Raw genomic sequence first — 22,600 nt, forward strand, 5'->3', positions numbered from 1 at the left:
TGCAAAAAGTGAGACAGTTAGGTATAAATGGCAGCTATCTATTTAATCCATCATGCTAATGAAGAGTCTGCTATAAATGTCTAAAGGAGTGGAGACAGTTTTAAGAAAAAAGGCACTGTAAGCATTGACTTGGAATTAATCTATCATGAAAGTTCAGTAGATATATTGCATACATAAGGTCTGAGGGGGCTGATTACTCAAATACCTGTTTGCCAGCTTTGAGGACCAGGGTGGAGACCCCCTCGGCTTTATTACCTTTTTTAGATCCAAGCTATCTTGCAGATTAGAGGACTAAAGGCTAATTTAAACATTGCAGGTGTCCCAGCAAGCTATTATAATTATAGTTCAGCCATGCTGAAAAAGCAGTATATAAAATTAAGCAAAAAAAACAAAAAAAATTTACCAGCTTTATTTTGTACTACCTTTATTATATTTTCACTTTCATAGATAAAACATGAACAATTCTAAAACACATGGAATATAAATCCATTCTCTGATTATAAAGTGCATTTTTTCAACTTGAGGAGTTTACAAAAATATCTTTTAAAACATGAAACATGCAGAAAAACCTTGAAAAGGCACTTCTAGTAACAGAACAGACTGGGGAGAAGGAAGAAACAGGAAAAGAATATTCTTTAGGATTATACATTCATTTTGGAAAGGTGGAGGGAGTGCAGAGAAAGCAAACAAAAGCAAACATGCTTTGAGGTTGGTAAAGTCCATCTGGCAAAAAAAAAAAAAAGTATAATTCTAAAATCTGACAACTTGTGATTCAGATTGTCATATGCCACCATCATACTGCTGACATTAACTAGTACATACTATATTACCTGCCATTACTCAGTGGAAGAGACAATAGAGAAGATAAAAGAGCACTTAGATGTGTGATTGTGAAGAGTTGTCATGTGATGTTCTGAATAGGTTAAAGAAGAAATAGCAACTTAATCACTAATTTGGAAACTGTTTTGTGCAAGTTACTCAAAGATTCAAGTCAAAGGACTTCACTTTCCCCTTAAGACAGGGAAGTTTGCCCGAACTGAATTTTTAAATCAGAGAACATGGGTTCATTTTATGGCTTACACAGAAATGCATAACCACCAGTTTAGTTTCTAATTGATTAGTACCTCTAAGCAATACAGTTTCTCAAGCCTCTCAAAATTAAGTTTTTGTTGGAATTTCCAAATTAAATATTAAGCTTACTATCTAAATTAAGTTTAAAAGAAGTACAGTGTACAGGTTTAACCTCCAAAAATGTTCAGACAACTAAACAAAAAAGCTTATATCTATAAAAATTATATTTTGAGAGAAATTAAATATGGGTCAAACCACAACCAGTTATCTTTCAGGATTTCTGATGCAACATCAGCATTTGAATAAGGCCTTCTGGAAATAGCGAGTGATCTGGTTCTATTCTGGGGAGAAATTTAAGTTCCTTTCAGCCCCTCAAAAACATTTTCACCAAATCCAGACATTTTGTAACTACTTCTGGGGTGCTAAGAGCATTAGTTACCTTTGTGCTGAAGAGAGGGGAGATGTGTGCCCTTGTGTTTTACAATTAAGGAATGCAGCTGTCAAGGTAAAATTCATCTTGTGCTCTTTTGGAGGTCCAAATTCTGTGAAAAAAGCCCACAAAACTCCTACAAGTGCTTGATCACCTAAAATATAACCTCTCTCCCAACAAAACAAAATCCAGAGGACTCCTGTAACAGAATGCATCTTGCAGTTCTAAATAGTGTGAACTAATTAAGGGACAAAATGAAAGTGAATACTCAACACTGAAAACTTTGCAGTAGTAAGACAATCCTCAAGACAAATCTTAAGTAATTTAAAACTAGCAGTAGCTTACTAAGCTTCATTAACCATGCTGCTAGTCAGGTGTGAATTTCTAGGCCTGAGGCATGCCAACTCACTACCCTAAAGATAGCATAGACAAGTCATGACTGCTTTTTACAGAACAGAGCAAGGAACAAGAAGTTATTAATTATCCTATAAGGATGGAAATCTATAATGTGTCAAGATTGTACATTGTTTCTAGAATTTAAGTTATGCCCAAAGTACTATATAATGCTCAGATTAATAGGTTTATGAATAATGGATCAAAATATTTGCCTCCAAGCAGCACCTCCATCATAGCTTACACTTTAGCCCTATGGCAGTGCTAAAGCCACCAGGCGACCAGAAAAATTGCCCACCAAATATAGACATAGGCCCTACCTTGTCTGTGTTAGAACTGCTAAAAATAGTGAAAGGAGGAGGGCAGGGATGCATCCTACATATTAAGATTATAAATAAGCTTCTGAGGGAACCCATCCTTTCCCCCAACTATCCTGATATGTTTCTAAACAGACTCCAGCAAGGAAAAATGGGTTCAAAATTATTGCACTTTGCATCAATTAATAGTCCAGAGTCCCTTTATTTGCTGATAAAGCCCAGTCCCTTATAACTTCTTACCTGAGAAACAAAATATGCCAAACACTGAGCCTCCCCCTACCCAACCCCAAGTTACCTACTCGTCAAGTATAGGTGACACCTGAAGAAATAAACAAAAAAAAAAAACCAAACAAAAACAAACAAAAACCAAAACCCTTGTGCAGTACTATGAAATGTAAAAAGCTTAGATCAACTTCATCACATGCCTCTGTTAAAACTTCCTACTTGTAATAACTGTGTGCAACATGAGAGATCCCAAACACTGAAGTAGGAAGTTCTTTCCAGGTCTGTGCTAGCAGCATAACACAGGAAGAGGTTAGTCTAGAGATAATTCCTACCTTCCTTTTACCATCATGCACAAGGAAATGGATTCATTTTGAGTAAACTATGATGTACAGCAGAAAGTGGGAAGGATGGGGTGATAATACAAACTTGTGTGAAACAAGTTCAGGCATTAAATGTGACCTGTCATTAAATTGTCATCTATCTCTTGGCATGAACTGTGACAAATATGTCTTGATCAGGAATAGTTTTCCAATTCACATCAGTAGTAAGGACCAAGCTTCTCATATCCTGAATAGCTGGGCCACTCTGGAAATATACCGTAGGAACAGCGTGGGCTCCCATACTGATCAAAGGCAATCCCAAACTCCGGTCCATTTTGGTTCATTGTTTCCTGGGCAGATTTTAGCTCTGACCGAATAATCCTGTAATTATGGCCTTTGTTGCTATCCCAATATATCTTTCCATCACACTGGTAGCACACAGCAAACTCCAGTCTCTCATGAGACTGAATTCTCTCTGGCAGGCTAATATCGAAGGAAAAAGTATCCCTGTCTGAACCTGCATATGTGTCTTTGACATATTGACACTCGTAGTCTGTAAAGCTTTTCCAGGTGTCAAATGTCATCCTTACACTGACATTCTTCTTGAATGCAAGGTTCTTCACCTTTACTGTGCCCACAATAGCCTTGTCTTTGAGCATACAGTTTTCCAGGCACACACAGTCTGCCTGAAGGCGGTTTCTGAAGTCCAAATAGTCTGCAGAAGGCTGTGTGAAGTCTAGCACAAAGCTGTCTTTTGCCACTGTAGTCAGCCCCACGATATTGTCTATCAGCTCTGTGATGTTGAATGGAATATCCAAGGGATCATCAAATTCTGAGAACACTTTCACCATGGTCAGGGCTAAGCCCCTATGGTCAGCAAAGGACACACGCTTCTTCATCTTGTTCTCCGGGAGACACTGTGCTGGCACCCCAGGGTCATCCAGATCTACTTTACTGCTGCTCAGCTGAATGCAGGGCCTCAATGGCTTGTTTGCTTTATTTCCAATTTTACAGGCAAACTTCTCTCTCTGCAAAGGGGGAGAATGCAGATACAGCTGCATGGCTATGTCCAATGCCATCATTGGCTTGTGAGGTATATAGTCCCAAACTCTGAAAGAATAGGGAAAGAAAAATGTAACATTTTATTCATAACGGGCATATTTAAGACAAACAAGAAACCTCCAAACAATTTTCAATACAATATAGAAATGAATTTTTGTGGCAGCCAAGCAGCTTAAACCCTTAATTATGCTATGTTAGATTAAAAAATAAAAATAGCAAATTGTCTTGACAATTGTTTAAACATGGTTCTCTTTACTGTACCTGCTAATAAGTCTTGTAATAAGGATTTCTTTTTCATAAGCACCAACTAAGAAAGTTCTTTTCAGTAAGGACTAATGCCTTCATATCCAAGCATCTATAAATCAATTTAAGCCTGCTTTATCCTTTCAAATACTTTTTACATTATGCAAGAATTGATAGTCCTGAATTTAGACTAAAATATTCCAAACTCATCAGTATTTACCAGTGACTAGTTACAAATACTTCAGCCTGCACCTTCCCAGCAGAACAAGAAAAATAAGACTGATTACCCAAGCTATTCTTACTAATACTAATTTAGAAAGAATACTGTACATCTCAAAGCCAATTAATGATTATATCAGAATGATTGCATGCCATATACATCAGGAGTGTTGCTATGCAGGGGGGTGGGGGGAGAGAATGAGGCATGGCAAAGTACACTTCCCTCGTTCAAAAAAGAATTAAAAAAATTGGTTACTACCTGGAGTACAAAGTGGGAGTAAGTACCTCATTGCATTCCACAGAGACTGTAGAATCCTTCTCCACACCACCCGCCAGCAATGGCCAAAGCAGTCAACATGAGCAGCTTCCTCAGCAGCAAACCCAGCAGCATGTCACTGCAAAACAATGTCACAGTCCTCCAGGGGTAGTGCTACCCAGCATCCATGTGACTGATAACAGTCTGGCACATGCGAAAGCGGCATTGCAGTGAACATCATGCGAGGCCTGAAGCCCCAACTCTCTGGTGTCTATAGGTTCTGACCCAGGCTGTAGGTGGAGCCAGGAGGAAGAGACAGATACAGGCCCGACCACATGTCATGGTAGCTGCCAATGCCAGCCAGCGGGAGAAGAGACTCCCCACATGAAAGACTAATTTGTTAGCTTCAGGGACACAGTAGAAATTCAACTCGCTAAAGCAATTGAGTAGCTGGGTGGACACTATGTAGTTAGTGAGGTAACTGGTCCTGCAAGCTCTTGGGACTAAAAATTCCATTACCACCCACAGCTGGATTTAAAATGGAGGCAATGAGACCCACCACCACTTAAACTGTCCTCTAGAGCAACACACTAGTGTGTCGCGTGCTCCCGGTCTCTCCCGCTGCTCTTCCTTCCCTGCTGCCAGGCTATCAGCACGTTCAAGCCCAATGGGAACGGCAACTGTGCTAGAAGAAGCTGTGGCACCTGTGGCTGGCCTTTCCTTCTTCTTTCTTGGCCTGCGGGGGCTGGAGGAGGAGGAGGCTGCTGCAGTTACCATTTGAGCTCGGGGGGGGGGGGGGGGGGGGAGGAGTGAGAGAATGTGTATGTGAGAGAGAAAGCACGAGCGAAAGCATGGAAGTGAGAAATCTGGGTATGTGAGAAAGCATGGGAGTAAGAAGCCTGATTATGTGATAGCATGGGAGTGGGAGCCTGTGTGTGTGCATGCATGAGAGGGACTGGTTGGTAAGGTGACTGTGTGAAAGAACGTGATTCAGGGAATGAGAAGCCTGTGCATGTGAAGAGTGAGCATGGGAGGGAGAAGCCGGTATATCCGAAAGAGAACATGGGAGTGGGAAGCCTGTGTGTGTGTATGGCATGAGAGAAACTGTTCAGGAAGGTGACTGGTGTGTGTGTGTCAGACTGTTTGGGAGATGATTGGTGTGTGAGAGACAGAAACTGGTCACGGGGGCATGACTGGTATGGGGTGTGTGTGTGTGAGAGACATGGGCCCTAAGGAAGAGGACCATGAGTATAGAGCTTAGCCACTACTGCTGCTTCTGGTGTGTGCTACAGCCTGCATGGAAGAGGACAGGAGTAGGAGAGCTGCTGGAGGGGGTAAGTAAAGGTGGCTTTTTAAGTTTATTTTTCTTGATTGACTGCCATTTTAATTATGTGATGTGTCCACTTTTTTGAAATATTTTATTGGTGTTTGGAGAATTAATTTTTATGAGGTTTTTAATTGTTGGATGTTATTCTGTTCATAGCTGTTTTGAAACATTTATTCTGCTTATTAGTATAGTTTTACAATTGTTTCTGTGTGGGGATCTATAGCTGCTTGCTAGTTCTTTTTTCTGTTACTGAGATGAGATGAGATATTTTACTAGCATGTAAGCGTTTGTATCAGTCTTATTTGTTGTGTTTTCTCAAGAGGACATGCATTGGTGGTAAACTGCTGTCTTTTCATAAGTAGGGCTGTTGAGCCTGGAAGTAGGAGTTTGAGTTGCTGTTACTGAGATGATACCAGAACATCTTTTGTAGGGTGAGTTGAATGGGGAATATAATAATTCTGCTTTACATCCATTATTGTGGGTCGGGGGGGGGGGGGGGGGGGGGGGGGGGGGGTGTTTCCCGTGGATGCAAACTGTACTTTTACATCTAGTCCCATGACGATCATGGGTCAGTGTGTCATGCATGTCCCGACAGAAAAAAAGGTTGAGAACCACTGCTTGAGGCCCTACCCCTCCCACAGGTTTCCATGGTAACAAGTTTGCTGGGGAACACAGAGGTAGAGTACGCAGGGCCTGTCAAAGTTTGTGGACTGGAAGACTTGGGGCTATTAACAGCATCAGTAAGCCTGGATGAAGGCTTAGCAGCAAAAGCAGTCTTCCGGCACCTAAGAAAATGTGACATCTGAGGTGTTGCCTATACCTTAAATCCCGCAGTACTCCTGGTGCCAGTATTTTTTTTTAAATATCCTTCAGCCTAGAATGCCTCACTTCTACCCACACAGCCCCTCTTCTGAAACCCATTCCACCCAAACTGTTAGAGGTGGAGCAGTTTTTAAGAGTGATTTCTAACATAGGGGAGGAGGAATAGCCTACAGAAGTGGGCTAGGAACCAGGAGACCAGGCCTGCTGTCGCTCCTTGTGACCTTGGGCAAGTCACTTTACCCTCCACTACATCAGGTACAAACTTAGGGGGTCATTTATCAAAATGCGATAAGGCGTTTTCGCATGCGTTAAAGGCTTATCGCATGTGAAAAGCCCCGTTAACGCATGCGATAGCACCATATCGTATGGTGCGATGCAAATTCAGAAAATAGGAGGAGTTAGGGGCGGAGAGTGGGCTGGGTTAGCCTGTCTACGAAGAGCTATCGCACAGCCGTAACGCCGAATTTAACTACGCCTCTAAATTGTGTTAGGCTGTGCGGTAAGATTTCATTGCCTTTTGCGATGTCTACCGTAAGGCCTATTTGAGGAGAACTGAAGGGGAGAGAGAGTGAGAGAGAGGCCATAATGTCATTCCCAGAGGTAGGTACTTGTATCCCTATGATAGGCCCACCTAGTAACTCGAGGTGGGGTTTAGGTATGAGTGTAGGGGGTTAGGGGCCACTTTGACATTCTATGTGACATGTACGAACATAACAGTGGTCTCTTGTGAAGATCTGATGGCCTTCAGAGTGAGGAAACTCACTCCAAGATGAGATTTGGGCAATATTCTCCATCTAGCTTGATGTTACCCAGGTAGAGAGACCATCAAGCTCTGTTGAGAACACTGCACAAATCTCATCTTGAGTGAGTTTCCTCACTCCGAAGGTCATCAAATCTTCACAAGAGATCACTGTTCTGTTCGTACATGTCACATCGAATGTCAGTGGCCCCTAACCCCCTACACTCATACCTAAACCCCACCTCGAGTTACTAGGTGGGCCTATCAGAGGGATACAAATACCTACCTCTGGGGATGACATTATGGCCAGGCGCGCTCTCTCTATGGTCCTCCCAGTGTTCATATGCAGGAAATACAACAGGTCTGACACCTATCGCAAATTCAGATAATGTTATCGCAATGTGCACTAACTTAGCTCTTCGCATAGCTAATTAGCACAAATTGTGATAAACTGAATTTTTGCATAAACCACGCCCCTTTTGCTCTCGCATGCGGTACTTACTGCATTTTGATAAATCCAGACCTTAGATTGTAAGCCCTCTGGGGATAGGGAAATACCTATAGTACCTGAATGTAAACCAATGTGATATCTCAGATCAAATATCAGTATATAAAAAATAAATAAAACATGGGGAATAGTGAATCCAGGCCCTGCCCCCCACCCTGTTTGATCCTTCCAGAAAATAACCTTATTTACACTGGTGACAAGGATGAATGAGAGAAAGCTAACTTATGTTTCCCCTACCTCTGGGACTGATGTAATATGCACTTGATAGAGCATACGTATTAGCCTGCCATTTGGGCACAAAAATGTGCTCACTTTAATGCCACTGCAGCAGGGAGTATTATGCATAAGTATCTACAGATTAAGGTCCTCTCATACAAATCCTATGCTAATGGCAGTCTTCACTGGTGCACTGGAGACTTAAAGCTTGAGATCTAGTGCCACAATTTTATAAAGAGTAGGCAAAAAAAAAATTTCTGCACAAAAAAAAGATACACAAACCATATCTTCCACTATTTTTACTGTGCATTAAGAAACTTTTCAGAATAGTTTTGATGCTCAGCTTATTATAGTGGTCCCTTAATTTAGAATATATACCTAGCACAAGGCAGAAAATCTCAAAAATCAAGAAAGTTTTCCAACCTGTGTTTCCAGTTTGATTTGTCTTTTCCATGCTTATTCTCCTTAGTTTCATCTCTGCCTTATTTTGTGTCCTCTCTTCCTTGTCTGAGTGACAATTTTAATACTCTTCCTTCTCCTTTCCTGCATGCTCTCTCCTTCAGTTCTCATTCCCTTCATGGGAACATAAGATATGCCGTACTGGGTCAGGCCAAGGGTCCATCAAGCCCAGCATCCTGTTTCCAACAGTGGCCAACCCAAATCACAAGAACCCAAACACTAAAATCTCAAGATATTATTGCTCATTATTTAATAGTTTTTGGATTTTTCCTCTAGGAACTTATCCAAACCTTTTTTAAACCCAGTTAACTAACTTCTGTAATCACATCCTCCAGCAATGAATTCCAGAGCTTAAGTATGCACTGAGAGAAAAAAAGATAAAAAAATCTGGATTTGTTTTAAATGAACTACTTGCTAACTTCATGGAGTGCCATCGAGTCCTATTATCTGAGAGAGTAAATAACAGATTTATATTAACCTGTTTAAGTCCTCCATTTTCTCAGTTTCTTTCCCCACCAAATCCAGGATCCTCTTGCTTTCATCCCTGGTCCTCTGTAAATTCCGCCCCCCTCCCCCCCAATATGCCCCTAGTACTCTGCCCTCCCTGTTTTTCCCTCTCATTCAGCTCTCACCTACCCCTCTCCATTTTCTTCTCCTACAGTTCCATTCTTTTCATACTCCATCTTCTCCACCTTTCCCAAGTTTTTTTTACATTTTTCCCCCACATATTCTCATTTTCCCCCTAGCATCACTTGCCTTAACAGTCCCCTGCCTCCCCATGTCATTTTTTCTTCTACTCTGCCATTCCTCTCCTATCCACAGAATCTTTTCTATTACCTCCAACCCTTCATTCTCATCCCCTGCATCCATCTATAACCACCTCCTCCCAGAACACTCATCTCTCTGCTTCTTTAACCCTTTGGACTTGGCATTAATTTACCTTCAGGCCAATGCCATAAGCATGTGTTTAACTAGCACTCATGATTAAGTGCCCAATCCACTTCTAATGCCTGATTAAATATTTAAGAGGGCTGCTACGATAAAAAGGAGTCACTAGGGAAAATTTTGCACCCTGACACCTTCTTGGCATTGGGCACCCAGGAAAAGTGGCTATCAGTGGATTAGGAAAATGGATGCTCAATTTTACAAGCATCATTTTTACTAACCTGACTGCTGGTGCTAAGTTTTTTTTTTCCTGTTCTCCTTTATGATTCCTCCGGGCTTAATATCGCCATGATATTAAGTCAGAGGAGCTTCAGAAAAGCAGTATTTTCTGCCTTTTTTTAATATAAACATAAGTGTAAAAGTGTGCAGCTGCACAATGTTTTTGCATCTTGGTTAATAGCCTCAACATGAATTTACATGTGATGAACACAATTAGCTTCGCACTGGTTTGGACATGCCAATTCCTTTATTGCATGAGGGGTTTTGGCCACTTGTCTAAAATATAAACCTGTATAGCCAGGCACACTATTACATACAGCCAGCCATCTGCCTCATTTTTCTTCCCCAGCACTTGTTCCCTCTGCTACTTGCACCTCCTTCCCAGGCATCTGCTACCCCTGCAGATTGCCTTCTCCTGGCATTCACTTCCCCTTTATTAGCTCCCCCTCCCCCCCAGCTTCTGTTTGCCAATTCCTTACCTCTCCTCCTGTTATGGGGCTTGCCTTCATATCTTCTGTGCCTCTCCCACCCTTTCCCTGGTTTGCCTGTGTCCCTGCAGCAGCTAATGGAGCCCAAGAAGGCAGTAGGCCACCACTCAATTTTTTCAGTGCTGGCACTACCAATAACTTCAAATTTCACAGGGCAGCATTTGCTAATCTCATGAAATTTGAAGTTGCTCGCAGTGCAGCATTGAAGAAACTAGTAGGCTGCTGCATGACAGACACCCTGTGCTTCTCCATGATCTGAAGTGTGGTGTGCCTTCAATCAGCCAGCTCAGCAATGAGACTTACACCTCAGAGCCATTACCACCTGCTCCCAAGTGTTTGTGCTGGATGGAGTTTCTGTTGAGGAGATGGATTCTTGAAATGGGAGAAGACAGGTCTGCTACCAAGCTGCCTTTTAATTTTGGCTCTATTTTTCGACAACTAGAATTCTGCTTCCTCTCCCACCCATCACCCAAACAACCAGGATGTGCTGCACCTAACATAAAGAACCAGAGCCCGACCTAAGTGGAGACTGAGGTGGCAGTAGCTGCTGTCAGAGGGAGGCTGAACAGACTCCAGCTCATAGTGTGGTGCACACCAGACACCCTTACGAATGCTTTCATTGTTAAGTATCTGCACTGTTCACATGAAGGCCTTGAGGAAACATTAAGCTTAAAACCAATAGGGGTAGCACAGATTCACATTAGAAGGACAGCACACTAGCAAGTGATCAGCCAGGTTAGGTCAGCACGATTGACCAGGGAAGGTGCAGACCTGGTCGGAACCAGTTGCAAATTTTTTTTTATGTCACTTCAGTTTTGTCACTCATTTTTCTCTTTTCTTCTGCCCATTAAGAAAATAAGCAGTCACTTAAAAAGAACATCTGAACCTCTTTTTGCCTAAAACTCACGTACCAGTTTTGTTTCTGCTTCAAAAGCAATTCAGATTTACCATGCACTGAACCCCTGTGTCATAAATGCCATCTCTGGCTGTTTTGGGTTCTGTATGTGCAGTATTCCAAAGCTTATGCAAAGAAAATAGAACCAAACTACAATAATTTAAGAAGTTACTGCTAATAAGTAAAGAGAAAGTTTAGAAGAAAAACATATGAAATCCTTAAATGGGGTACATAGATGCTGCCTCCCTCCATTGTCTTCAAGTGAATACCTGTACAAAGAAGTCAATCTGAATCATTGAATGAGCAGATTTTGAAAAATATAAATAGGGAAGCTGGAAAGTGACAACAATAAAAGACATGTTATTTGCCAATCTCTAATTCCAGATCTCAACTCCTCTAGCTGGGAGGAGTGGCACAAAAGCATCAAGGATTGCTAGATACTCAAGACTGGAATTTGGTTCCTGCTTGCATTTCTCCCACTTTCAATGCTTTGGTATTGCTCAGTCTTCAATCTGGATCAGTCTCACCCAAGTGCAGCTCTGCCAGATGAGGCTAGTCACTTCTCCAGTGGCAGGCGACAGAACCTGTCTGGCCAGACCCGCATGGCAGGGGTTCTACTTTCCTCTCATGCGCAAGAAATTTGGGGGATTGAGACCCATCCTAGATTCATGAAGTCTGAACTATCTTACAGAAGAAATTAAAGATGAACTCCCTCCACCCCATTCTGCCCTTCATCCAAGGCAGGGATGCGTGCCCTGGATCTGAAGGATGTATATGCCACATACCCATCCATTCCCCCCCACTGGCAGTATACCTATGCTTTATTGTAAGATCCTCACCTTCTAACTCAACTGCATGCCTACCTGGGGTAGTGGCAAATTTATATCATGGCATCTGTTTTCACTTACCTGGGAGACTGGGTAGTTACAGCAGCTTCTGAAGGAGTGCTGACCTCCCTGTGGAAGACAAATTTAACACCTGCACTCCTAAGGATTCCTAGTAAATTTCAAAAAATTGACCCTAATCCCATCTCAGAGAATGAAGTTAGTCAGGGCTTAAACTTTCAGAACAGAGCATTTCTTCAATCAAATCAAGTAGATTTCCTCAGGTCCCTAGCTCATCATTAGTGAACATGGATCAGATAAAAGCCAAGGAAGTGCTAGTTTTGGGTCACATGGTAACAGTGGTTCATGTGGTTGCTCTAACCGGCCTCCACATGCAAGTCCTTAAAACGGGGCCTCCACTCCCAATGGTCTTTCACACAAAATGGATCCCAGAGGTTTGAAGCTGGCTGCAGAGGGAGGTTGCATACTAGTTGAGAGCACACACACGTGTGTGCACCTCCCTTGGGACTGTCACTATGCAACACCATAAAGTGAGAATCCTTGATAAGGCACACACCAAAAGGAGGGAAAGATATACAAAAAGGTTGTGATGTTATTCCAGGATTTTCTGTTGCGGGAAAAAAAAAAAAAAAAAAAAGGGAGGGTGGGCAGGCTATGACCTGGTCAAGATAGCTTAACAATGGGGCTTCTCCTTACTCTACTTAGTTAAACTAGATTCGCAGTAATAATGGGAAATTTCAATTACCCCAATATTGACTGGGTAAATGTAACATCAGGACATGCTAGAGAGAAAGTTCCTGGATAGAATAAATGAGTTTTATGGAACAATTGGTTCTGGAACCAAATGAAAGAGGGAGCAGTTTTAGATCTAATTCTTAGTGGAGCACAGGATTTGAAGAGAGTTAACTGTGATGGGGCCGCTTGGCAATAGTGATATGATAAAATTTGAATTAATGATAGGAAGGAGGGACTAAGTAAATTTATGGCTCTAGCACTAAACTTTCAAAAGGGAAAACTTTGACAAAATGAGAAACTGAAAGGAGTAGCTTCGAAGGTAAGAAGAATGAAAGAAGTGTGAACATTGTTAAAAATGCCATCCTAGAAGCACAGTCCAGATGTATTCCACACATTAAGGCAAAAACGATTACCAGCATGTTAAAAAAGGTGAGGTGAAAGGCTATTTTAGCCAAAAGATCTTCATTCAAAAATTGGAAGAAGGATCCAACAGAAGAAATTAGGATAAAGCATAAGCGCTGGCAAGTTCAAAATATAAGACACTGATAAGACAGGCTAAGAATTTGAAAAGAAGTTGGCAAAAATGTTTAATATATCTAAAGCAAAAAGCCTACGAGGGAGTCAGTTGGACTGTTAGATGATAGAGGGGTTAAAGGGGGACTTAGAGAAGATAAGGCCACCGCAGAAAGATTAAACAATTTCTTTGCTTTGGTGTTTACCAAAGAGGATGTTAGGGAGATAACCGTTCGAGAAGGTTTTCATGGGTGATGATTCAGATGAACTGAACCAAATTATGATGAACCTAAAAGATGTGGTAGGCCTGATTTTGACAAACTGAAGAGTAATAAATCACCTGGACTGGATGGTATAATCCCCAAGGTTATGAAGGAACAAAAATGAAATTTCAGATTAGTTATAATTTGTAACCTATCATAAAATCATCCATTCTACCTGAAGACTGGAGGGTGGCTAATGTAACCCCAATATTTAAAAAGGGCTCCAGGGGCAATCTGGAAAGCTACAGACCAGTAAGGCTAACTACAGTGCCAGGAAAAATAGCAGAACATGTTCTAAAGATCAAAACCATAGAAAGACATGATTTAATGGAACAAAGACAGAATGGCTTTACCCAAGGCAAGTCTTGCCTCACAAGTCTGCTTCACTTTTTTTTAAAGGGGTTAAACATATACGGTCTCCAGAACTGAACACAGTACTCCAGGTGAGGCCTCACCAAGGACCTGTACAAGGGAATAATCACTTCCCTTTTCTTACTCGATATTCCTCTCTCTATGCAGCCCAGCATTCTTCTGGCTTTTGCTATCGCCTTGTCGCATTGTTTCGCAGACTTCATATCATTAGACACTATCACCCCAAGGTCCCTCTCCTGCTCCGTGCACGTCAGCCTTTCTCCCATGCCGTTGAAGCAGAGAGCCATGCTGGATATGCGTCGAGAGTGAAGTATCAGATACATTTGGTTTGGGGTAGTAACCGCCGTAACAAGCCAGGTACTCCCCGCTTTGTGAGTGCGAACCCTTTTTTCTTCTCCCCTGCCGTTGAAGCAGAGAGCTCTGCTGGATGTGTGAAGTAACAGTTTTTCTTCTCCCCTGCTGTTGAAGCAGAGAACTATGCTGGATATGCATTGAAAGTGAAGTATAAGAATGGAGTGATCAAGCTAGTTGAAAGGCATCAGGAATAGAGGAAGGTGGAGGTAGTAATTTGGTTATTTGGTTTGGGGTAGTAACCGCCGTAACAAGCCAGCTACTCCTGTCTTTGTGAGTGCAAATCCTTTTTTCCACATTTCCTCTTGCTGTTGAAGCTTAGAGTGATGTTGGAGTCACAGTAACCATGTGTATGTTTATTGAATAAGGGTATTGTCTCCAGGCAGTAGCCATCATTCTGGCGAGTCACCTACTCTTCATTGGCGGCCTCTTGACTTTATGGATCCACAGTGTTTATCCCACGCCCCTTTGAAGTCCTTCACCACTTCCTCCGGAAGGGCATTCCAGGCATCCACCACCCTCTCCGTGAAGAAATACTTCCTGACATTGGTTCTGAATCTTCCTTCCTGGAGCTTCAAATCGTGACCCCTGGTTCTGCTGATTTTTTTCTTATGGTAAAGGTTTGTCGTTGCCTTTGGATCATTAAAACCTTTCAAGTATCTGAAAGTCTGTATCATATCACCTCTGCTCCTCCTTTCCTCCAGGGTGTACATATTTAGATTCTTCAATCTCTCCTCGTACGTCATCCGATGAAGATCCTCCACCTTTCTGGTCGCCCTTCTCTGTACCGCTTCCATCTTGTCTTTGTCTTTTTGTAGATACGGTCTCCAGAACTGAACACAGTACTCCAGGTGAGGCCTCACCAAGGACCTGTACAAGGGAATAATCACTTCCCTTTTCTTACTCGATATTCCTCTCTCTATGCAGCCCAGCATTCTTCTGGCTTTTGCTATCGCCTAGTCGCATTGTTTCGCAGACTTCATATCATTAGACACTATCACCCCAAGGTCCCTCTCCTGCTCCGTGCACGTCAGCCTTTCCCCCCCATCGAATACAGTTCATTCGGATTTCCGCTCCCCATATGCATGACTTTGCACTTCTTGGCATTGAATCTCAGCTGCCATATCTTCGACCACTCTTCCAGTTTCCTTAGATCCCGTCTCATTCTCTCCACTCCTTCCGGCGTGTCCACTCTGTTGCAGATCTTAGTGTCATCTGCAAAAAGACAAACCTTACCTTCTATCCCGTCCGCAATGTCGCTCACAAAGATATTGAACAGGACCGGTCCCAACACCGATCCTTGAGGTACACCACTTAAAACCGCTCTCTCTTCAGAGAAGGTTCCGTTTACCATCACACATTGTCTTCTGTCCATCAACCAATTTGCAATCCAGGTCACCACCTCGGCACTCACTCCTAAGCTTCTCGTTTTATTCACCAGTCTCCTGTGCGGAACCGTATCAAAAGCTTTGCTGAAATCCAAGTATATGACATAGAGCGCTCTTCCTTGATCCAATTCCTTGGTTACCCAGTCAAAAAAGTCAATCAGATTTGTCTGACAGGATCTTCCCCTGGTGAATCCATGTTGCCTCTTGTCCATCAATTCTCCGGACTGTAGATAGTTCACTATTCTCTCTTTCAGCAGAGACTCCATTACTTTTCCCAACACCGAAGTGAGGCTAACCGGCCTGTAGTTGCCAGCCTCCTCCCTGTTCCCACTCTTGTGAAGCGGGACCACCACCGCTCTTCTCCAATCTCTCGGCACCACTCCCGTTTCTAGGGATCTATTGAACAGGTCACACAGCGGACCCGCCAGAACATCTCTGAGCTCCCTCAATATCCTTGGATGAATCCCATCAGGCCCCATGGCTTTGTCCACTTTCAGGTTCTTTAGCTCTTCCCACACATTTTCTACTGTAAAAGGATTTTCATCTATTCCACTTCCCTCCAGTTTCTTGTTGTGTAGAGATGGTCCTTCTCCAGGCATGGGAGAAAGACTGATACATCACGAATTTCCAGCATAGCTCTCTGCTTCAACAGCAGGGGAAAAGAAAAACTGATACTTCACGCATATCCAGCATAACTTCAACGGCAGGGGAGAAGAAAAAAGGATTCACACTCACAAAGCGGGAAGTAGCTGGCTTGTTACGGCGGTTACTACCCCAAACCAAATAAGCCTGATACTTCACTTTCAATGCATATCCAGCATAGCTCTCTGCTTCAACGGCAGGGGAGAAGAAAAAAACTGATACCTCACGCATATCCAGCATAGCTCCCTGCTTCAACGGCAGGGGAGAAGATAAACAACCAATAAGGGCTGTATAACATAATCTGGGTAAAAACAAATAAGCATGGGTGTAGCTTGCTTATTGCGGCGGTTACTACCCCTACTGCCCCTAACTAATCAAGCTAGATATTTCACTTGGATGCAGCTCCTTCACCGCTCTCTACATTAATGGTGGGGGTGGAAGGGAAATAGAACCAAGAGCTAAGAGAAACAGATAAGTATGAGAGAAAAAATGAGGGAAGCTTGCTGGGCAGACTGGATGGGCCATTTGGTCTTCTTCTGCCGTCATTTCTATGTTTATTATATTTGGATTTTCAGATGGCATTTAACAAAGTTCCTCATGAGAGGCTTCTAAGAAAAGTAAAAATTAATGGGATAGGTGGCGATGTCCTTTCATGGATTACAAACTGGTTAAAAGACAGGAAACAGTAGGATTAATGGAGAAATTGCTTACCTGATAATTTCATTTTCCTTATTGCAGGCAGATGGACTCAGGACCAATGGGTATAGTGTACTCCTGATAGCAGTTGGAGATGGATAAGATTTCAATCTGACGTCAGCCCTAGTACATATACCCCTGCAGGAAGTGCAGCTCTTCAGTATTCTCCTCGAAAAGCATTGTGGATATATGTATGACTGAATAATTTGAATAAACTTGATTAACTTTATAACTTGGTTAACTTAATTCATTTGAACTGGCTATAGCTGGAGACCGCCAGTGCCCTCAACCAAGAAACATTGATACCCGGTAGGATGGGTGTCCTAGATGAAGGAAAGCATGGCTTACCCGTGAATCACTCGCTCCCGGGGATGTCCCCCGAAAATTCCATGAGTAACGGCAGCTGTGAGTGGGATGCTTAGTCCGTCTACACTAAGGAAAACGAAATTATCAGGTAAGTAATTTCTCCATTTCTTAGCATGTAGCAGAGGGACTCAGGACCAATGGGATGTATAATAGCTACTCCCGAACCTGGTGGGAGGCCGCCCGTGACCCACTTAGTACTGTCCTTGCAAATGCTGTGTCCTCCCGAGCCTGAACATCCAGGCGGTAAAACCTGGAGAAGGTGTGGATGGAGGACCATGTCGCCGCCCTGCAGATCTCTGCGGCTGACAGCATCTTTGTTTCTGCCCAGGACACTGCCTGGGCTCTAGTAGAATGGGCCTTGACTTGTAAAGGCGGTGGCTTGCCTGCTTCTACATAGGCCACCTTGATGACTTCTTTGATACAGCGTTGCTCGCTAAGCCGCTTCCCCTTGCTTCTTCCCACCGTGAAGGATGAATAGATGGTCCATCTTTCATAGTGATTCCGACCTTTCCAGGTATCGGACTAGGAGCCTGCCGACGTTGAGATGGGGTAGACTTCGAGCCTCTTCCGAATTCTTATGCTCATCTGGCGATGGTAGCGAGACACCACTCTGGGGAGGAACGACAGAACTGTGCGTAACTGGATGGTTCCCGGGGTGAGTCTGAGGAACGGCTCTCGGCAGGACAGTGCTTGTAGCTCAGATATACGATGGGCTGAACAGACTGCCAGTAGGAAGGCTGTCTTCAGTGTTAATAGTCGGAGAGGTCTGATGGAGGTTCCTGCTAGGAAATCTAGGACCAGGTTGAGATTCCAAAAAGGTACAGGCCACTTCAGGGGTGGTTGGATCTGCTTGACTCCTTTCGGAAAGCGGGAGATATCCGGGTGAGAGGCTATGCTGCCGCTCTCGCTCTTTGTTCCGTAGCATGACAATGCGGCCACTTGTACCTTGATGGAGTTGAGACAATCCCTTCTGTAGGCATTCCAAAATTGCAGGAATTTTGACAGAGTGTGGTATGATGTCGCGGTCCTCTCACCAGGCTTCAAATACTCTCCAAATCCTTACGTATGTTAGGGATGTGGAGAACTTGCGTGCTCGGAGTAGGGTGTCAATTACTGCCCCCAAGTATCTGCTCTTCCTTAGGCGAGGTAAGAGAGAATAGAGTTGGATCCTCGTGGAGGATCGGTCATTGTGTGGGGGTAACGGCAGGGGGCTCCTTGTCAGCAGTCTTCGCATGTCTATGTACCACTGTCTTCTTGGCCAGTCCGGGGCCACTAGAAGTACTGGTCCCCTGTGGTGTTCTATCTTGTGGATGATTGCACCCAATAGGGGCCTTGGCAGGAAGGCATATAACAGTCTCCTGTGGCCAGGCCCGTACCAGGGTTCCCACCTGCAGCTGAAGAAACTGGGTACTTGGGTGTTGGACCGGGTTGCCAGGAGGTCCATGGTTGGTGTTCCCCAATGGTTTACTATCAATTGGAATCCTGTGGTCGACAGCCTCCATTCACCTGATCTAGACTTTCTCTGCTGAGGTAGTCTGCAGAGACGTTGTCTTTCCTGGCAACGTGGATGGCAGAGATCTCTTGAAGATTCACTTCTGCCCATGACATTAGGAGGTCTATTTCCAGAGACACCTGTTGGCTTCTGGTTCCTCCCTAACGGTTGATGTAGGCCACTGTTGTAGCGTTGTCCAACATTACTCTGACCACTTTGTCTCTGAGTCTGTGAATGAACCATAGGCAGGCTAGTCTGACTGCCCGGGCTTCTAGGTGATTGATGTTCCATCTCAACTCTTCTTCGTTCCATTGCCCTTGGGCGGTTAGCTCCTGGCAGTGTACTCCTCATTCTTGTAGGCTGGCATCTGTGGTGAGTAGGATCCAGGTTGGTGAGGATAGTCTCATTCCCTGGCTCAGATGGGTTTCTTGTAGCCACCATCGTAGTTGAGCCCTAACTCTGTCCAGGAGCTGAAGCCATATGGTGTAGTTCTGGGACAGTGGATTCCATTGTGATAGTAGTGAGCGTTGTAGGGGTCTCATGTGAGCTTGTGCCCATGGGACTACTTCCACTGTGGATGCCATGAGGCCAAGAACTTTAGGTAATCCCATGCAGTGGGGTGAAGTTCACTCAACAGGGTCATCAGTTTTGATCTCCTTGTCGGTGTCAGGATGTCCTTGTCTCGTTTGGTGTCGAACCAGACTCCCAAGTATTCTAGAGATTGGGAGGGCTGCAGGCAGCTCTTGTTTGTGTTGACCACCCACCTGAAACTCTCCAGTAGAGTTTTGACTGTTGATTGCCTGGTGGCTTTCCTCTGGGGATTTCGCTCTGATCAGCCAATCGTCTAGATAAGGGTGCACGCGGATTCCTTCCTTCCTTATTGTTGCTGCCACCACCACTATGATCTTGGTGAACATCTGGGGTGCAGTGGCTAACCAGAAAAGTAGTGATGGTCCAGGATAGAGAAGCTTAGAAAATGCTGATGCTTTTGATGGATCGGAATGTGTAGGTAGGCTTCCGACAGATCCAGGGATGTAATGAACTCTCCCGGTTGTATCGCCCTTATTATCGAGCGTAGGGTTTCCATGTGGAAGAGAGGAATCCTCAGGTGACGGTTGACCACCTTGAGGTCCAGGATGGGTCTGAACGTTCCTTCTTTCAAGGGGACGATAAAATAGATGGAATAATGTCCAGTATTTATTTGTTGTGGAGGCACCGGTGTTATAGCCTCCACAACAATCTGGTCAGTGGAGCTTCCACTGCCTTCCTCTTGGAAGGGTCGTGGCAGAGAGATTCCACAAACTTGTTCTGAGGGAGGTGGTGGAAATCCAGGTAATATCCCTCTCGAATGATGGATAGGAGCCACTTGTCCGAAGTTCTCTCGACCCATCTTTGGTAGAATAGGGCAAGTCTGCCCCCTATGGCTTCTTCCTTTGGATGGGTCGGCTGGGGCCGGATCCCGAGCTGGCTCCCCTTTTGTTGTGCTTGTTCCGAAAGGACTGGCTCTGGCCTGCGGGGCGGGCCGCTTGATATGTGCTTCTATATGGGTTGATGCGCTGTGATATCTGCCCCTGGAGGTTCGGAGGAAGGATTGCTGGTTTCTCTTATTCCTGTCCTCCGGTAGCTGCAGCAGTGGGGACTTGCCCCATTTGTTGGCTAATTTCTCTAGTTCGCTTCCGAACAGGAGTGTTCCCTTGAAAGGCATCCTTGTGAGTCTTGTTTTGGAGGATGCGTTGGCCGACCAGTTTCGGAGCCACATTTGTCTTCTGGCTGCCACGGTGGATGACACTCCTCTAGCTGCTGTGCGTACCAGATCAGAAGCGGCATCCGCGAGGAATGATACAGCTGGTTCCAGGGCCTCCCCAGGAGTGTTGTTCCTGGTCTGTGCTAAGCTGCGATCTGTAAAGACATAGTGGAGACATCAAAAGGACTGTGAGGATAGATTCCAGATGTCTGTTTTGAGCATCCTTGAGTGCTGCTCCTCCCTCCACTGGGATAGTAGTGCACAGACCATGGCATCCACTTTCAGACATGCCAGGAGATCTTTGGCGGCTGGGTCCAGAGGGTAAATGGCTGCCAGAGTCCGGCCCCCTTTGAATGTAGTTTCTGGGGCATCCCATTCCAGGTCAATTAGTTGCTGGACGGCTTGTAATAGTGGGAAATGGCGGGAGGTCTGACAGAGTCCTTCTAATAGTGGGTTCGTCTTAGGTTTCCCCAACTCACTTGTGCCAGGATAGCAAGCTCTTAAGCTGTGTGTGACCAGGTCTGGAAGCTCGTCCTTGGTGAAGAAGCGTCTCATGGTTTGGTGGGGGCTCTGTCCCCGGGAGTTCCCCTTCCTCCAGGGGGTTCTGAATCCTCATCTGAGTCGTCCATGTCCCCGAAGGTGGGGCTTCTGGGCGGTGGGATCACTTCCCTGGGCATAGCGGGTCCCGGCCTGTTGAGGTCCTCTGGTGGAGCCTGTGGCTGTATTATAGGAGACCCCGGTTGCATGTGGACGAAGGTATGCAGACCTTTGAAGAATGCCACCCAGGAGATAGATGCTGGGTCTAGACTAAGGGGCACTGTGTCCCTGGGGAGCCCCGTTTGAGGGGGGGGGGGGGGGGGTGTGTCCCGCTGTGCAATGCTAGGTCCAGCGTACTGCTCGAGAGGCTGGAACCCGGTACCGGCTGGGGAGGGCCATGAGTTGGATCCCCTAGGGCATCTTTGCACTGTATACACAGGACCGTGGCCTCCTCATGCTGTGCAGCTCTAATGTGGCATGCTGGGCAAAGGCCCTGAGCTTTGAGTTTATTTTCCGGTGGTGCCATGGCTTGTTCGCGTAAAATAGTTGTGCGCTCCGGTGTGCGTTTAAGTTGTGCACGTAGGTTTGGTGTGTGCTCAGGGAGATGTGCACGCTGTTAAGCGCACGGGTCAAAGTTATGTGCCTGGCACAGTAAGCGCATGGCTATGCTCGGCGCTTGTGCGCCCGGTACTTGGGCGTGCAACGTTGTGCGCACAAGGTATTTGTGTGCATGGCTTGCCTGTGTGCACACAGATTGAAAAGGACAGGGTGGCGAACAGAGCAAAATGGTGACTGCGACCACGCGGATAATATAGCAACCACCTCGGAGGGTCTCCACGTGGGAGGACCCTCGAATATGACTGGGGTCTAGCCCTGCTAGGGCAGATCAACCCAGTGGCACTAGTCCCGGCTGGTGATCTGTGCGGCTCCTCAAGCTTCGGAAACCGGAGTCTTTTAAATAGATTTCTACCTTACCTTGTCTCGGCACTTCCCGGTATCGTTCCGGGCAGTCTCTGGCTGCGGGGGGAGAGGGAAAATACCTTCACCGCCACGCTCGAGGTTGCACCCGCTGCCTCTCAGCTTCACCCGATGTTGGGGGCTAGGTCCCCGCCGAGGGTCGGCCGCTAGACAGAGGCTTACCTCTGAGGGATTGTGGAAATCACCTTGGGAAATCGCAACTGAGGGAGGGACCCAGTGGGTGTCACCGCAGGTGAGCGGGGCTCGTCTGTAGAGGTAAGATTTCTCATTTTGGTTTTCTTTGGTAAAATTACTCTAACGCTGTGCGAGCATGCATAGAGTCCCTAACTGCTATGGAGACGGAAAATACTGAAGAGCTGCACTTCCTGCAGGGGTATATGTACTAGGGCTGATGTCAGATTGAAATGTGATCCATCTCCAACTGCTATCAGGAGTACACTATACCCATTGGTCCCGAGTCCATCTGCTACACGCTAGGAAAATGGACAATTTTCTCAATGGAAAAGGGTAAACAGTGGCATGCC

The 22,600-nt window shown here is 44.9% G+C and overlaps 1 protein-coding gene across 4 annotated transcripts in view; it reads right to left on the bottom strand.

Moving 5' to 3' along the window:
* Positions 1-381: 381 nt before the first annotated feature.
* The window catches only part of PPP1R3B (protein phosphatase 1 regulatory subunit 3B), a 53,066-nt gene continuing 30,847 nt past the window's right edge, over positions 382-22,600 (bottom strand). For 2 of the 4 annotated variants that reach the window (XM_029602224.1, XM_029602215.1), the window contains one exon: positions 382-3,866. In XM_029602224.1, coding sequence (XP_029458084.1) covers positions 2,975-3,866 — 892 coding nt within the window. In that variant the 3' untranslated portion in view covers positions 382-2,974. Of the gene's footprint in view, positions 3,867-8,571; positions 8,696-22,600 lie in introns of those variants that run through there. The other 2 variants (XM_029602241.1, XM_029602232.1) reach the window with 2 other exon arrangements.

Source organism: Rhinatrema bivittatum, chromosome 1, assembly GCF_901001135.1.
Source record: "Rhinatrema bivittatum chromosome 1, aRhiBiv1.1, whole genome shotgun sequence".
NCBI classification, from domain to species: domain Eukaryota; kingdom Metazoa; phylum Chordata; class Amphibia; order Gymnophiona; family Rhinatrematidae; genus Rhinatrema; species Rhinatrema bivittatum.